At 34.8% G+C, this 17,960-nt stretch overlaps 1 protein-coding gene across 2 annotated transcripts in view; it reads left to right on the forward strand.

Moving 5' to 3' along the window:
* Positions 1–17,960, forward strand: part of ncoa3 (nuclear receptor coactivator 3) — an 87,523-nt gene that overhangs the window by 51,473 nt on the left and 18,090 nt on the right. For both annotated transcript variants that reach the window (XM_021479799.3, XM_687846.11), the window contains exons 2-11: positions 1,653–1,757; positions 1,851–2,011; positions 5,198–5,298; positions 7,419–7,593; positions 10,282–10,467; positions 10,570–10,656; positions 11,750–11,893; positions 13,936–14,083; positions 14,163–14,662; positions 16,827–17,839. In XM_021479799.3, coding sequence (XP_021335474.1) covers positions 1,672–1,757; positions 1,851–2,011; positions 5,198–5,298; positions 7,419–7,593; positions 10,282–10,467; positions 10,570–10,656; positions 11,750–11,893; positions 13,936–14,083; positions 14,163–14,662; positions 16,827–17,839 — 2,601 coding nt within the window. In that variant the 5' untranslated portion in view covers positions 1,653–1,671. The remainder of the gene's footprint in view (positions 1–1,652; positions 1,758–1,850; positions 2,012–5,197; positions 5,299–7,418; positions 7,594–10,281; positions 10,468–10,569; positions 10,657–11,749; positions 11,894–13,935; positions 14,084–14,162; positions 14,663–16,826; positions 17,840–17,960) is intronic.

Here is a 17,960-nt window from a genome sequence, read left to right on the forward strand (position 1 = left end):
TAAAGTTCATTTGCATTTTTGGATTGAAACATAGCTAGTGGCAATTTAGTGGTGTTTAAGAACACTGTTTACAGCGCTTAAATGTTAGCGGGAAATTGATGTTTTTAAGTGTCTGTTCTGATTGGTTAGAAATTTGGTATTGTGACAACATTAGTTTGAAGAAAGTCCTTGTTTGATTTCATAGTTGTGTGTTCATTAATCACATTAATCAATGAAAGCAGTTAAATCTTCTTGTTGTTCAACAACCGCTATAGGAAGGATGTTTGGAATTTCTGCATACGAGAGCGCCCTCTAGCTTTTGGAGGACATTGACTATTGAATTCACAACTGTTTATACTTGTGAAGATGTGCATAGCACTCACAGTTTTTCATTAATTGCAATCTCGTTTCGATTTAATCATGCTGCCCTTCTTCAGTTGGTTACTTAAAAGACCCTGGTTTTGTTTAATAGGGGTTAAAAAAGTACCCGAGTAGCAATGTACTATTAGTGACCCTCCACATTGCTGAGAGTAGTGTCTAAATGATTTTAACCAGCCTAAACCAACATGGCTACCAGCAAAAAAAAAAGAAAACTTTGCAAAGCTATCTTATTGTGTTATTTTCTTATTTAAACATTTTATTTTTATTTCATATTTTTGCCTCAAATTACCAAATCAACTCACAGAAGTCTTTCAGACTGAAACTCACAGCATGCTGGTTAAACAGTTGTTTTTTCACTTGTCACTACTCACAGTACTCAGTAGTTTCGGGAAACGGCCTGTGCGATCATAAAATCAATATTGAGTCTGTTGTAGAAGATCGCAATCAATATTTTTCCCTACCCTACCAGTGGCACAAAAATCATACGCTTCACCTTTCAAGGAAATGCCACTTGCTTTGATATTTTGTACCTGATGCAATGACGATAATAAATTTTGTCACTGTAACTTGGGGACAAAAAAAGCACAGACATACAGGAATAGGCAGACAAGTGTCACTACATTGGAGGAAGTGTTTTCATTGGTGAAGTGGGCGGAGCAATGACGGTAAAAGTAGGAAGAAATGGTGTCATAACCAGCTTTGTGGAGGACGGATATTGTATCACAACATTTCTGACATGCGTTTTAGGAGAGTGCTTCTTCACCACATTCTCTTTAATTCAGTATTAGGGCAATTCAGATTCATTAGTCTGCTTTTTAATTAGATCATTTATACATTTCATTTATATGTTGTGCAGCGCACGGCTTCATGGATTGAGATAATTGACCCAGACCCACACGCGCACACACACACACACTGAGGGTTGATCCATTTCCCCTGGGGCCCCGTTTCACTCCATCATAATCAGTGTCTCTTCTCAGACACACTGTCACACAAACACACACACACACACACATACACACACAGAGCACTGCTGCTGAGGCATGGAACATTCCGCGCATTCAGCTGTATGTGGGAACACTTCAAAATAAGCGATAGACACGTGCACACACACATGCAGATTTTGACCAAAACCTTTCGGAGAGAGATGAAGCCTTCAAGTGCATTGTGTACAATTGCAAATGATTTGTTTGTAAAGGAAAGGAAGTGCTTGTTTTGTTGTCCTTTCGTTTTAAGCTCTTGGATGGATGTACACCCAGTCTAAACTTTGTGTGTTTTATGTGTTTTTTTAGGTGCTGATATGTTTTAAGCATGAGTGGAGTGGGTGAGAACTCACTTGAGCCGTTGTGCTCGGACAGGAAGCGCAAACTCTCCACATGTGACACACCAGGACAAGGGTGAGACTTTTTTTTTTGTTTGAATGAATGCATTATTGTTGGTGTTTAGGTGCGTTTCATCTTCTTAAATTGTGTGTTTTTGTTTGTCTCCAGATGTGATAAGCGCAGGAGGGAACAGGAGAGCAAGTATATCGAGGAACTGGCTGAGCTGATTTCAGCCAACCTTAGTGACATCGACAGCTTCAATGTCAAACCAGACAAATGTGCCATCCTTAAAGAGACAGTGCGCCAGATACGCCAGATCAAAGAGCAAGGTACACATCTGCTCGAGCTGCCCTTTTACATATCAGTCTGTGAAAATATTTACTAAGCCCACAGTGTGTGGAAACTGATGAATTTCTTTGGTTCTTTAAAACGCTGCCACCTGGTGGCTGGTGGAATGTTGTGTTGATGCAGTTTTTGCCATTTAAATTGAGTGATTCTTAGTCATTTTTAACACATTTACTACATTTTCTGGTGATCAAAAATATTATGTACTTTTTTAAACGCTGTCTTTATCTTATATTTTAGTAGCTTTTAACATGTACAGCAGAAATCAAAACCAAACATAATAATAATAAGAATAATAAGTGAAAAGTAAAACATTAAAAATAGAAAAAAAAATTCTATAAATAACAAAATAATAAGAAATATACAAACATATATTTATAAGTAAATGCATGTACTCACACATACAATATAAAGGTACATCATATAACCACGACGGTATATCACTAGCAGGTAAGTCAAGTTGTACAGAGAAAACATTTGTGTCAGCTTCCTTCAGGAAACCTACAAAGGGATCCCAAATGTGAAAAATAAAACAGGTTTTCTCTTGGCTATATAAGATCATTTTTAAGCCAAACAACAAGACAATTTCCGCAACCATTGTCCAAAATGCGACTTTCTGTATTTTTTCCTAAAACAAGCTATTATAAGTTTTTCATGTAATAAATGAGTTAACAGTTTCTTATCTGAACTAGTAAACGCGCTTGTAATATAAAAAATATTTAGAAAACACAGTTTTGGACATTTGGGTATATCATGTTTTAATACTATAGATAAAAAGTTTAGAATTTTCTGCCAAAAATGTTCACTTACATAAACAATGATATAGAGTTCCTATCTTATTATTGCATTTTGCGCATTGATCAGTAATGTTTTGTGAAGTAACTCCTGAGTTATGTACAGTCTCATATTCCATTTTTATTGCAGATGTTTGAATCGTGTATTAATTGTCTAGGTTTGTGCTTTCAGCCAGATACTCTGCCATTCAGTTTCTGTGATACTCTCTCTCTCATATCTTGACACCGTGCCACAGGTTTATTTTCTGTACTTTCCTTGCAATTAGTGCAAATTAATCTGAAATAAAGAAATTTGTCCACCCCCATCAAAATGTTTTAAATTAATATATTCTAAAGACGATATATCTGACAAAATGGGAGAATGATGCTGTTTTTTATTAATAAAATTACTTATTTGAAGATATTTAAAAAGTTTATCTTTTAATTGCTGTACTGTGTATTTGGATTATATAGCAGTAAATAATAAATAATTTCTTATAAATGGAAATGTATTAGTTTATATTTGTAGGAATGTTTGTTGTGAGAATTTGTACAATGACAGACTTGTTTTCATCCCTCTCATAATTATACATTGCATTCAGGGCTGTAGTCTGCACAAGTTTGTCTTGTGGGACAGGCCTGTACATGCCTTTTTTTGATTTGGACTTTATAACCCAGAGTTCACTCAGCAAAACGATGAATAGGCGTTGTTTATTTATCCTCATTTGAAATTCTTTAAATCTATGTAAAATAATGAAACGTGTCTTTTCTTCTTTTAAGCTGTTGCCCTACTATACTGTGTTCTAATCACTGTTGAGAATATTAAGCACTGTTGAGAATATTATTGAGAATATACAATTATATGCCTCAATCTGAATAAGGCAATACTAGGATTAAGGTGTTTACATGAGTTACTTTTTAAATGTTCCTTTCATGATCCCGTTTTACATGTTATAGCACATACTGTAGATCGATAAACGTTGTTGCCTCATCTTCATCATTTTTATTTCCTTTATTTAGCCAGAAGATCACACTGAGACAGTACTATCTCTTCTTCCAGTGTGACCTGGTCAAGATGGCTGCACATAGAGTTTCAAAGTTAACTGCTGTTCAGCAGTTTCACTTTCATTTAGGAAAATTTCATTCATGCCCAGTGAAAAACTGAGATACTGATGCGTCAATTAAGGACTGGTGGATGAGTGTTGTTTTAATGGAATTTGAGACCACATGCTGTATGCAAAAAAAAAACGTCACTTTCTCGATGCTCATGTCTGTGGTCCTTTACTGACTTGATAGGTGCAGACTATAGTGTCAAACAGCTGTGTGTGTATGAAATTTCCTGTCGCAAAATGCAGAGAAAAGTCCTACATGACTTTAATAGTTTGATTAAGGTGTTACATGTCTGTACTGCACTTCAATAATGTTTGTAAAATCAGCATACTCCACATTACTTAATTCGATTTCTGTTTAGTTTGATTATAACCTTAATTAGATTAAATTAATAGAAAAATCACCGTTTACGTGGTTAATCAAAGTATTGTCTTAAAAGTATTATGCTTCACACCAGACGTGGCACGCGGGGATAAATCGCTCTATTCGGATGCGTATTCGCGTGATGGGGAGTGCTTCTGTCTGCCCGTTGACTCCAGCTTGGTTGCTAAATGACTAACATGGATTTTATTAAGAAAATAACAGTGTTTATGTGTTTTATGAAGGCTGAAAAACAGTGTCGATACGTTTAGGGTCGTGTCTGAGTCCACTAGATCCTTTCAGTGGTGCATCCAGCTCTATGAGCTCATAAACTCCTCCAGAAACTTAACCTGGATGATGGAGGCTTTCAGTGGTGCTTCTGACCGAGCCAAGCCCAGTTTGATAAAATATTGTTGAATAAAAAAAAAAAAAAATTTTTAAATAATATTTACATAAGTTAGCTATATTTATACATTGAAATACACTTTTTTTTGTTGTTGACAACAGATGGCAAAACAGCTTTCCGAAGCTGGCCCATAATGCATTCTCAGATGCACATTATAAATGATTCAGACTCGCGTTTAAAGAAATGGACTTGGTGTTGAGTAGCATTTACTGTAAACCGAGACTGTGAAAACACTGTTTTCATGAGCTGCCTCTGTGAAAAGATCACAGTGCTGCACATCTGAATATATATTCATGTAGTTGTGATTTTTACAATTGTCTTTTTACCTGCATTAAAACTTGCCAAATGTTAGACCCTTTACATGATCTTTTAGTAATTGTTCTAATATGCCAATTCTTTCATGACTCTCTTGTTACTATTATAATAGTTTTATTATCATCAGTGTTAATCAGTGCTAATATATTCTCTGCTATTTTTCTAAACCACTTCTAATACATGCTTTACATTTCCACGTGACACAGGTAAAAGCTCATGTGGTGATGATGATGTCCAGAAGGCGGATGTGTCCTCCACTGGTCAAGGGGTCATCGACAAGGACCATCTGGGCCCTCTGTTGCTGCAGGTTAGATTAGAGACCTAAGGGTCACCAGAAGAACATTTGCTCATTTCTCATACTAGCATCCCGAGCAATTATGATAACTGTGTTTTGTAAAGCACCAGTGGCATTTTAGAGGTTTATATAAATAAATAAATAAATAAATATATATATATATATATATATATATATATATATATATATATATATATATATATATATATATATATATATATATGTACAGTTAAAGTCAGAATATAGCCCCCCCCCCCCCCCCCCCCCATTTTTTCCTCAATTTCTGTTTAACGGAGAGAAGATTTTTTTTTTTTTTTTTTAACGTAATAGTTTTAATAACTAATTTCTAATAACTATTTTCTTCTATACAGCTTAAAGTGACATTTAAAGGCTTAACTAGGTTAATTAGGTTAACTAGGCAGGTTAGGGTAATTAAACAAGTTATTGTAAATCGATGGTTTGTTCTGTAGACTATCAAAAATATATATTGCTTAAAGGGGCTAATAATTTTGTCCTTAAAAATGGATAAAAAAAATTAAAAACCACATTTATTCTAGCCAAAATAAAACAAATAAGAGTTTTTCCAAAAGAAAAAATATTATCAGACATACTGTGAAAAATCCTTTGGTTTGTTTAACATAATTTGGGAAACATTTAAAAAAGAGAAAAATGAATCTAACGGGGGCTAATAATTCAGACTTCAACTGTATATTTATTTAAAACCTATTAATAAATGATGCAATACTAATATTATACCGGTCAAAAGTTTGGGGTCAGTGGGATTTTTAAATGTTTTAAAATAAGCTTATTTTGCTCACCAAGGCTGCATTTATTTAATCAAATTTAATAAAATTGTGAAATGTTATTGCAGTATAAAATAACTGTTCAATAGTAGTTAATAATTTAATTTATTCTAGTGATTAATAAAAGCAATGCTTTTAGTAATAAAAGCAATGATGGCTGGAGTAATAATTTAATTTGAAGCTAAATACAATAATAAAGCAGTTATTTAAAATTTAAATAAATATTGAACAATTATTTCCATTTAATAAATATTGCCTTGATGGGGAAAAAACATGAAAAACAACAACTAAACAACTGACCCCAAGCTTTTAACCAGTAGTGTATAATTGAAAAAAAATCAGCAGCTCTCCTGTGAAATTATTATTATTATTTTTTAAACAAATATTTCCAGGGTAATGTTTAACAGAAAAAATATATTTTCACAGTACTTACTGTAATATTGTTTCGTATGGAAAAGTTGTTGTTTTTTTTTCTTCACCAAACCAAAACATTTTTTTAATAAAAAAAAATAATAAGGTAAGTATTATTAACCCCTTAAGAAATTATAACAGAAAGAAACACTTTTGTCCAATGAATTGCCTTATAAAAACTAACTTGCCTAGTTAACCTTAATATTTACTTACTTCCTGGGCTATTTATTTATGGCCTTTTGTATCCAAGTAGATTTTTAGCCACACCATGTTGGTGTTTCAAAACATCTAATTTTTACGAGATGGGTCGTCAGCCCAACGCTGAACCCTCAACCTAGAGAACCAGGACATACACAGATGCACTACAGTATGTTTTTACTTGAGGAGAACATGCAAACTTTACACAGAAATGCCAACAAACCCAGCCAGGGCTCAAACCAGTGACCTTCTTGCTGTGAGGCGGCAGTAACATCCTCTGTGCCACCGTGCCACCCAGTTAACCTAATTAAGCCCTTAAATTGCATTTTAAGCTACATTATAACTTAAGTTATTAGAAATGATTTATTAGAAAATGGATTGAGAGAATCTCTCTGTGAAACATCACCTGGGAATTGTTTAAAAAAGAATTACAATTTCACAGGAGGCCTAATAATTTTGCTTTCAACTGAATATATACACAATACAAATGTAGATTTTTATAATGGAATGTACATTATTTGAACACACAGGGAATTGATTTGAACGTATACTTGAATGAATGAATTGCCTGAATGAAGCTTTATGTACGCTATATGAAGAGATGATGACATTATTTAATTGGTGCTCGGATAGTGTCTTGTAATATTTTGTACTTTGCTTTCTGAGGTTTTATTGTTAATGAAAGTGTTTTTAAAGTCTCTCTCTCTGTCTGTCTTGCAGGCGTTGGATGGGTTTTTGTTTGTGGTGAGCCGTGAAGGCAGCATTGTGTTTGTGTCGGATAATGTGACTCAGTACCTGCAGTATAAACAGGAGGAGCTGATCAACACCAGCATCTACAACATCCTGCATGAAGAAGACCGGGAAGAACTGCATAAAAACCTGCCCAAAAGCAATGGTACGAAAGCTGCTGTCTTCACTTTTCTTTTTAGTCTGATGTCACAGTTTTTTGGGTCCAAATGCTCAGAGATTCCAAAAGTGAACATCAAATGGGACTAGTTTATGTTCAAAGTGTGCTTTAATAATGTTGAAAATCAGCTAGTTCTCTGCAACTCTCACATGGTCGCTTACTGAATCTAAGCAAGGCTGCGCCCGGTCAGTACCTGGGTGGGAGACCACATGGGAAAGCTAGGTTGCTGCCGGAAGTGGTGTTAGTTTCTGTCCATCATGGCCTCCTAACCATCCCCATATCATAATTGGCTTCACTCTGTCTCCTCTCAACCAATCAGCTGGTGTGTGGTCTGACGCAATATGGCTGCTGTCGTATCATCCTGGAGGATGCTGCACACTGGTGGTGGATGAGAAGATTCCCCCCAAAAATGTGTAAAGCGATTTGTGTGTCTAGAAAAGCGCTATATAAATGTTAGAAATTATTTTGATTAAATTATTAGGATGTTTATATCCATGATTCAATGATTCGTCTGCTATAATTTATTAAAATATTGTTATCTGGGATGCAGCGAGTTTAGAGACACCAGTTATTGAGATATATGCGACTAGAGGAGTTTTACATCAGAGTTTTCCCAATTCAAATGAGTCCAAATTGTTCTCATTTTCAGCAGAAAGTGTATTGTGCTGAATGAGAGAGCCTTTTTTGAGGAAAGTTTGTATTCCCATTTACTCAATCATTAAAAGAACCGATAAAATATATTAATAGTCAAAGAGAGATCTCGAAATTGTATTTACTCCCTCAGACTTCATGTTCGTTTTCTGAAATGTAATGACAAGGTGAAACAACAAAAAAATAACATGGATGTACATGAATTATACATAAAATGATTACATATTTCTCGTGCACATAGTGTTCATGTTTTACACTATACTTATAATTGCCTTTGAGTTTGCCATGGATGACATGGATGCTGATATGGTGTTAAACAATAAATATAGTTGAAAGCCATATTATAAATTAATTCATCCTATGAATTTGTTTAAATTTTTAAAAAAAATAATTACATAGAGAGGATTAATATTATTAGCATAGTTTTACCTAATTTTTAAAAACTAGTTTCTTTTGACTTAGCCATGATGATGGCACTGCATAATATTTTACGAGCTTTTTTGAAAGAGTTCAGCAGATGGTGCTATTTAAAGGCTTAACTAAATAATTAGGTTAACTGAGGAAGTTAAGTTAATTAGGCAAGTCAATGGTTGGCCTGTCTTCATAATCAATATATCGACTTATCGCACAGCACAAAGACATCATTTTTGGTGATGCAATATACATCACCCACACATAAAAACCAATTCTAACCACATTTTAGGTTAGTGCACAACCTTTCTATCTTTATTGGAGGTGTGTGGTTAGAAACACTATAGTATGTACTATAAATTACTATAGTATGTTTTCATGTGGATGTCTGACAACTGAAAATAGATCGTGTAGCAGATATTACAGGCGCTGTTACTTTTTTTATTTTGCACTTTTTTTGTTAACATTTGTTATTATTTAGTTAGGACATACGTTTTCACATTTTGATTTCAATGCCTAATTATTAAACCATTAAAATGACTAGAATTAAATGAAATATTCTTTAGAAAATATGATGTGTTCTTTGGAAAAGTTTACTTGCATTTAATGATATTATACTGTGATTCTGTTTCAGTAATTTTGTTTCTCACAATATATTTTGGTGCAATATATTGAACAACAAAATAGAGATACCGTGACAGGCCTTGTCATTGGACGACATCTGTTTGTTCTGTAATCAGTCAGAAAAAAATGGGGGCTAATAATATTGACCTTAATTTTATTTTTAAAATAATAAAAGTGTAATTATAATAATAATAAAAGTGAATAAAAGAGAAATTATTCCAGCCACACTAAAAGAACGAAACTTTTTTCAGAAGATAAAAGTAATATGCTGTGAAAAATCTTCTTGCTCTATTAAATAATATTAGAAAAAAACTAATTTTATTTGTTTGCATTGTTTACATTTACTTGAAAAGTCTTATAATTTTGCCTTTAACTGTGAATATTGAATGTATTATTATATTTAAACTGTTTTTAAACTCTTAAAGTCTTACATTAATCATACATTATTTGAGGCCCTACAAAGGTCTTAAATCAAAGTAAAGTTATGGTTTAACATTTTGCATTTACTGCAAAAAATAAGAAGCATCCTTAATGGGGTATGTCACTCTAAAATGAAACATTTTACCATCCTTTACTAATCCTCTACTTGTTCCAAACCCTCTTCTGTTGAGCACAATGTAAGATAGATATACTGAAGAATGTTGAAAAAAGCTTTTTTGTTCCTACTATAGATTTTTCCAACATTCCTCTAAATATCTTGTTCTGTGTTCAACATTAAAAAGAAATGCACCAAACTTCGAACCATTTGAGTGTGAGAAAATTATAATGAAATGTTTTGAGTGATCTCTTTAAATCGCAATGCCTTTGTGTGCAAAAATCAGGTTTTCTCAGTTCAAATAATTCGAGGCTTGTACCCAGAAACATCTGTCTCAACTTAAATAATGGATATCAAAAACAACATTGTTCAAACAGTATATGCATTCTCAAATTGTGCCAATAAATAAAAAATTTTAAAACCTAAAATTTGTGCTATTTTAACTTTATGTTTAGGCCCCAACAGTGTGTCATGGGGAGGTGATTCGTCCCGTCAGAAGAGCCACACGTTTAACTGCCGTATGCTGGTAAAGTTTGGACATGGTGGTCCTGGAGGTGAAGAAGGGGCTGGTGGGCCACGCTATGAGACCATGCAGTGTTTTGCTCTCACACAGCCTAAAGCAATGATGGAGGAAGGAGAAGGTCAGTTAAATAGATTACATTTTCTTTTTCCATTGAGTGAGGTAGTGGTGTATTTAGAGGGAGTTTAGTTTTGTTCAACAGTAGTGTTGTTCTCTCTTTCAGACCTGCAGTCATGTATGATTTGTGTAGCACGGAGAGTGACCGCAGTGGAGAGGACAGAACGATTCAGCACCAGACATGAATTATCAGGTAAAATAGATAGCCATTCAACTTGATGTTAATCTTGTTAATATGGTTACTAACTCATAGCCAGATGGTCCGTTATATGCATATTATTGTTGTGTAAACATAAAGGTCACACTTAAAGGTCATAACATCCTGTCCAAAAAAAAAAAAAAAAAAAAAAAAAGAGTTTGATTTACTTTTAAATTGTGGCAGAAATTATATTACTACTTTACTGCAGAATGCATGTTTTAAGATAATAATCACAATTGTAATATTTATAATAATAAAATTATTTCAAGTATCAAGTGGGATAATCCCACCATTTTTTCTTCCATGATTTATATTGCATTTGCATTGATTTATAATTTGTACAGAAGGCCTAAATATCTATTGTGTGTGAATGTGTGTATTTGTATATTTTTTTTAAATAAATTCTTCTTATGATTACCACTAGTTTTATAATCCAGAAAAAAACTATTTACATTTTTTTTAAATCTTAAAAGTTCATTCATTCATTCATTCATTCATTCATTCATTCATTCATTCATTCATTCATTCATTCATTCATTCCATATATTCAGTTATTAAATTATTTATTTGACATGCTTATAGTTTATTTAAAACCTGTCTAAATCATGAAAATGAAATGCACGAAAAAAACAATAAAACAGAATTTGAGAAAAAATAATATTTTAATAATAAAAATATTATATGATGATTTTCTAGTTTGCTAAAAATACTTTTATTTTTTACTTTGAATCGTTCAGTTGTCTATGTTGTTATCTTTTCAATAAATGCATTGTAATATAGCACTGATATATTTTGTTTTTGATATAAATATGTAAAAAAAAATTTAAATAGTTAGAAATGTAGTGATATACGAATAATTATGAATAAATGAATAAAACACTGCTAAACAGCAATACCCTCATCAAATAAATCATATTTTAGTTCATGTTTTATAATAATTCAACACATTTATTATTTTATTTAACAAAAAAAATATCATAGAATATTACTTGCTGAAACAAAAAATTGTATAGCTATTATATCACAGTATATACAGAAGTGTAAAACCAGTCTAGTAGTATATCTGAGTGTGTGTATTTGTCCACAGGTAAACTGATTGAGATCGAGCAGCAGAGTCTTCTGCATACCACCATGCGTCCTGGCTGGGAGGATTTAGTGCGCCGCTGTATGCAGATGTTCCTGCATCGCAGTGAGGGTCAGCCCTGGTCATACAAGAGACATTATCATGAAGGTATGTGGACAGACACTTGCAGGGATTTTCTTCTCATTTCCAGGGTTCTCAGATGTGGAACCTTATATTTGGTGAGATGTTGTTTTTGCATTCCTGTTTGCTCCAGTAGCAAAAGCAGCTATCAATGTTTGTGGCTTAAAGAAGAAAATGTATCTAGAGATTGATTATGGTTGTCAGATGAGATAAAGAAGCAGGTTTGCAATTTAACATCTCTTCTTTTGTTGTACTTTTCTGAAATGTGGTGCCAAGGTAATTTATTAAAGCAACAAAAATGTTTTAGATGTTCATTAAACAAACAAACAACACATTTAAATTCCAGTCAAAATAAATATAAAGTATTACATAGTACACTAGGACATTAAATCATTTTTGACATTGTGCAATACAGTCTTCATTATGTGTATTTTATTGTATCCATTTGTGACCAAATACACAAAATTATTTGCAATAAATACACTCACACACCCATTATCCACATATATACAAACACACAACACGCACACTCACCCACATACATGTACAAGTTGCCTGGCTCTTCTCGTCCTAAGCATTTCATTGTATTGTTGGCCGTGTGTTGATGTGCGTATGACAAATAAACTTGAAATTGGAGTTTGAAATTTACATTTAGGGAACATATTTCCATATTATGTGCCCTTCAAATTATCTATTCAGTTTCCATTACTTGTCTTACAAAATGTCCTAAAGGGATAGTTCACCATAATCATCATTTAGCTAGTTCACCATAATCATTAGCTGGAAGCTAGCTTTCTGCAACTCTTACATGGTCGCCCATTGAAGCTAAACAGGACTGCACCCGGTCAATACCTGGATGGGAGACCACATGGGAAAGCTAGGTTTGCTGCTGGAAGTAGTGTTAAAAATCCCAGGATGTCCTTCGAAAAAGAGTAAGGGTTTAAACTCGGCATCCTGGCCATATATGCCCGTATCATAATTGGCTTCATCTCCTGGTGGTGGATGAGCCAATCCCCCCCCTGCTTGGAGTGTCCAGAAATGCGCTATATAAATGTAAGGAATTGTCATTATTATTATTTACTGTCTCCCATCAGCCAGCATTTTTAAAAATATCTTTTTTTGCATTTTGTAATGCTTTATAATAGAAAAAATAAACTCTAACTGATTTTAAACAGGTGAAGGAGTAAATGATGGCAATTTCCATTTTTGAGTGAACTATCCCTTTAAAGGCCCCATGAAGTGCATTGAAACATGCATTTTTGACGTAATCTAAACCAAAACACGATGAGAGGGTGGGACATCGAGTAGCTTCTCCAGTAGTGTTTTGTTTTATCACAGCACTGCCAGTGAGAGGGGTTGAGCACAAGTGCATCAAACAAAAAAAAAAAAGGGGGGGGGGATGTTGGAGGAGGGAAAGTGCATAAAAATTTGCATAAAAATGAGAGTTTCGATTTGAGCACACGCTGATTTTCTAAGAGGCAAAACAAACACACAGATGCAGGGGAGAAAGACAGTGAATGTTTACATAGATATCAGTAATCAAATTATTTGACAAATTATTGGTGTTGCGCTGCATACACAATAGAGCGCGCTGATTAGTTTGATCCAAGTTTTTTTCATGAATGAATGCAGCACACTCAAAGACTTCACAAAAAATGTGTTTTGGTGTTTGGTGACCCTTTAAAGTTTTAAATCTACCTGCAGAAAGTACACTTTTGCAAAATAACATGATCAAATTAATTGTGTTGTACCTAACATTTCCTTTTTTTTTGGACAAAAGTACGTAATAGACGCTTAATAAAAAATGAAAAAGTATCAATAATAACACGTCTGTGCAAAAACTACATTGATCAGTTTGATCTTAAATTCTGCTAGGTGTAAAAAATGGTGAAATAGCTTGATGTGGTTTCAGAAAAGATATGAAAAGACAGTGTGTGGAAGTGTGAATTGTGTAACTTATTTATATGGGCGCTGGAATAAATTGATGCTGCTTTTGCATGCAGTGTGAAATGGATTTGACAGACCGAATACATTTGTTTTATTAATGATGTTTGTATTGTTCGTTACAGCATATGTTCATGGTAGAGCAGAAACTCCGCCCTATCGCTTCTCCTTATCGGATGGCACTCCGGTGACTGCACAAACGCGCAGTGAGCTCTGTCGAAATCCAGTCACCAGTGACCCACACACCTTCCTCTCTACTCATCTTCTGCAGAGGTTTGTGTCCACAGTAACACATCACTCTGATCTCTTCTTTTTCCTCATTCAACTTTTGTCTTGATTTACTTTCCCACAGGGAGCAAAACGGATACAGGCCCAACCAGGGTGGTGTAATGCGATCAGTTATGGGTAATGCCAATCCGAATGCTCAGATGGGCATGGGCAACACTAGGGGCTACGGCATGAATGAGCAAGGCCACATGGGACCCAGAGGCGGAGCAATGTATGGCCCGGGAAACAGGATGAATCAGATGAACCCGATGCACCAGATGAATCAAATGAACCAGATGAATTCGATGAATCAAATGAATATGAATCAGATGAATTGCATGAATCAAATGGGCTCAATGAATCAGATGAATCAAATGAATCAAATGAACTCTATGAATCAGATGGGCCATCCTGGGATGAATCAGCACCAGCAGGGCCAGTTTCATGGTGGTGGCGGCTATGGAATGGTAATGACAAGTCCCTCTCAAGGAAGTCCGGGAATGAATCCTGGTCAGCAGAATCTCATGGGGTCTCCGCGGATACGAGGGAGTCCTAAAATGGGAGCAAGTCCATTTTCACCTGGAGGTATGTTTACTGTTTTTGGAGTTTAGATTAGATGGGTGCAATCTTGTGAAATGCAGTATGTGATTGTACTAGAGAAGGCAAATATTGTCAAATTTCTGCAAAACAATTCCTAAAATTTGACGAATGACAAAAATACTGACCACTTTAAAATACTGTAGCAGTTATTTAGTGTTAGTTTTTTTGTATTGCTTATATTTTATATGAGTTTATGAATTTGATATGATTTGTAATGACTCACATTTTTCTATTTATGCGTACCTAAAACATTTAAATCAAATTTTCAACAAAAAAAGATTGTTTAAAATTCGTGTAATATCAAAATTTCCTATGATTATTTTGTAGCTCACATTATTCTTGAGGTACACAGTTAATTCGTGTATGGTAATATAATTAAAAATGTATATATTTTGGTAATCAAAGTCTTACCAATCAAAGTCTGACCATTTGCTTCCGCGTTTGAAGTGGCGGTTTTGTGGATGTCAGTTTGATGGCTTCAGCTGCGATTTTCTTAACCACGCCTTTCTTACCATTAGTTTGCTGTGAGGGAATGATGTGCAAATAGAAAGCCCCGTCCCCTACTCAATACTTATTAGATTGGAAGTACATCAGCATATTAAAATAAAAGTCTCAGCACTATTGGTTCATGTGGGTTTTGTGATTCACTATCATTTTGTGGCATTTTAAGTAGGAATACATAAACTATTTAGATACTGCTACAAAAAAAAATACTATTAAATTAATATTACTACTATTAAAAATTGATTTATTAAAGGTGATTATAGACAAGATTCTTTTAATTAGTGGCATTGAATCATTGAAAGCAGTTAAATCCAGGGTTGGGCAAAATATATTGAAATTTATTTCAAAATAGAATACCAAATACCTTAAGTTTAAGCGTATCAAAATAAACTACAAAATACAGCAGTCGCAAAATACTTTATTTTGTATTTTAAAAATACTAGAAAATACTTTTATAAAGGAGCATGACATATGTCCCTTTACCATTAACATTGTTCATACGGTCAGGGAAAACTTAGAAAGTCATGGAATTTTGACATGGCATTATCCAGGTTTGCCAAAGTTTTGGAAAAACAGAAAAACCCACAAAGTTTTGGAAAAGTCACAGAATACAGATAACTGTGTACTTGAATATTGGTTATTTACTTATTTTCTCTCCATCGCATACTCAAAATGTTAGTGCGGTGTAAGCATTATGTAAATAAATTTTACATAGATATAAATATAATTTGAAACTAAATAGATTGCTTCATGTTTTTTAAAATGCTGTATTAATTTGAACATGCATCGTTTTTCTTTTACCATGCATATGTAGACATTGCATGAAACATTAGGTCATGAAAATTTACACCTCAATACTTCAATGTAAAAACATGATTTCTGAAAACTTCTTTTCTATTTTTGCTAATAAACTCTTCACATACTATATCCTGCTCTTGCTATGACTTGTTTGTTTTTAGGAGATTATTAAATTTTCAAATGTTGTGTCACTTTGACATCTTTAGGCATACATCTTCATTTACCATACATTGCAACTATGCCTGCTGTTTACTACTGGCATTTAAAACAACCAATGAAGTATTGTAGGAATCGCCACTGTAGGACTTCTCTTTATGGAATTAGTTTTATAGACAAACATTTGGCATCATCAGTCCATCCAAAATTATTTGTACAGTATACTCTGTCCAAATATTTTATTGTTTTCTATTTACTATTTTTACAGTTAATAATGTCCAAAGCACCAATCAGAGGGTGCATGTATATGATGTTATCATGTAGACTTCTTACAAAGTATTTTACAGTATTTTAAAAATACAAGACACTAAAGTATTTAATACAAAATATTAAGCCTTTCCATCAATCCTATCAAATACTAATTTAAAATACGTATTTGAAATACATGTATCATAAATACGGCCCATCCCTGGTTTAATTCACTAATGCAATGGGCACTTCCCGTGTTTCTTCTTTGTGGTTAGTTGGAGTTTCCATGTGAGGCAGCTGTCTTGCCTTCAGAGCAAATTAACTAGTGATCTCAGAACTACGCTTTACTAACAAGTTTTTTCATTACAGTTTTTGTTTAATCGCATTTGTGATTTAAATATTGTGATTTAGCAATAATTTCTTGACCTTGTTGACATCATAGGTATGCACTCTCCCATGGGTCCCGTAGGCATGGGTGGCAGTAGTGGATCTTCAGGTCCATCGGTTGGGAATACCTTCTCTAGCAGCTCATTGAATGCCCTCCAGGCCATCAGTGAAGGTGTGGGTTCTTCTCTACCTTCAGCTCTCAACTCACCTGCCCACAAATCCGACAGTTCTCCCAATATCAACTCCACTCAATCCAGTCAGCAAGGCCCGATCGGCAACAACAAACCCATTACCAGTGACTCCAAGAGTCCATCAAGTGCTCACAGCACAGGGTTAGACCAGCAACAGGCCTCTTCTACGGAGAACACAGACAAACCAGACAGCCAGTCCAACAAGGATGGATCCGCTGGGGGAGAAGTCAACCGGAGAGTCCCTGATGGAAAAGGCCACAAGAAGCTACTTCAGTTGCTCACATCTCCAACTGAAGAGATTGGCATCGGGACTGCGACTAGTGGACCTGTTCCAGGTCGTGCGTCCACTCCGATGGGATCTGACCCGAAGGAGACTGGAAGTGGCATGATGAGTCCTTCCTCCACAGGGGTGTCCTCTTCATCCGGTTCATCATCCGGGAATAACGTTAATCAGCAAAGCTCGGGTGGAGTGTCGTCCACTGCTTGTCCTAGTGGACATCACAGCACTCACACCTTACAGGAGAAACACAAGATACTCCACAAGCTTCTTCAGAATGGAAACACACCCGATGACGTGGCTCGCATTACAGCTGAAGCCACCGGCAAGTCCTCGCTTAGTTCAGAACACCCGGGTGCTGAGGGGAGGAATCTGGAGCTCAAACAGGAGCAGCACAGTCCGAAAGAAGGAAAAAAGCCACAAGCCCTCCTTCACTACCTCCTCAATAAGGATGACTCCAAAGAGCCCGGTGCTACAGAGGTCAAGCCAAAGCTGGAGGAGCTTGAAGCAAGAGGGGCATCTGGAGGGCAGGGGGCAGGGGTCACGACCTCCAGTTCTAGTAACCAGGAGAGCAAGGTCAAGCTCGAACAACCGGATGAGGTATGTGGTTGTTTCTTGACGCATGTCAACATCACATTGGTTCTATATTTTAGAATATATTTCAGTTAATAAGTAGATATTTAAATAGATGTAATATTCATTGTTTTTTGTGTTCATTAAG

The sequence above is a fragment of the Danio rerio genome, chromosome 11, assembly GCF_049306965.1.
Source record: "Danio rerio strain Tuebingen ecotype United States chromosome 11, GRCz12tu, whole genome shotgun sequence".
In the NCBI taxonomy this organism is placed as follows: Eukaryota; Metazoa; Chordata; class Actinopteri; order Cypriniformes; family Danionidae; genus Danio; species Danio rerio.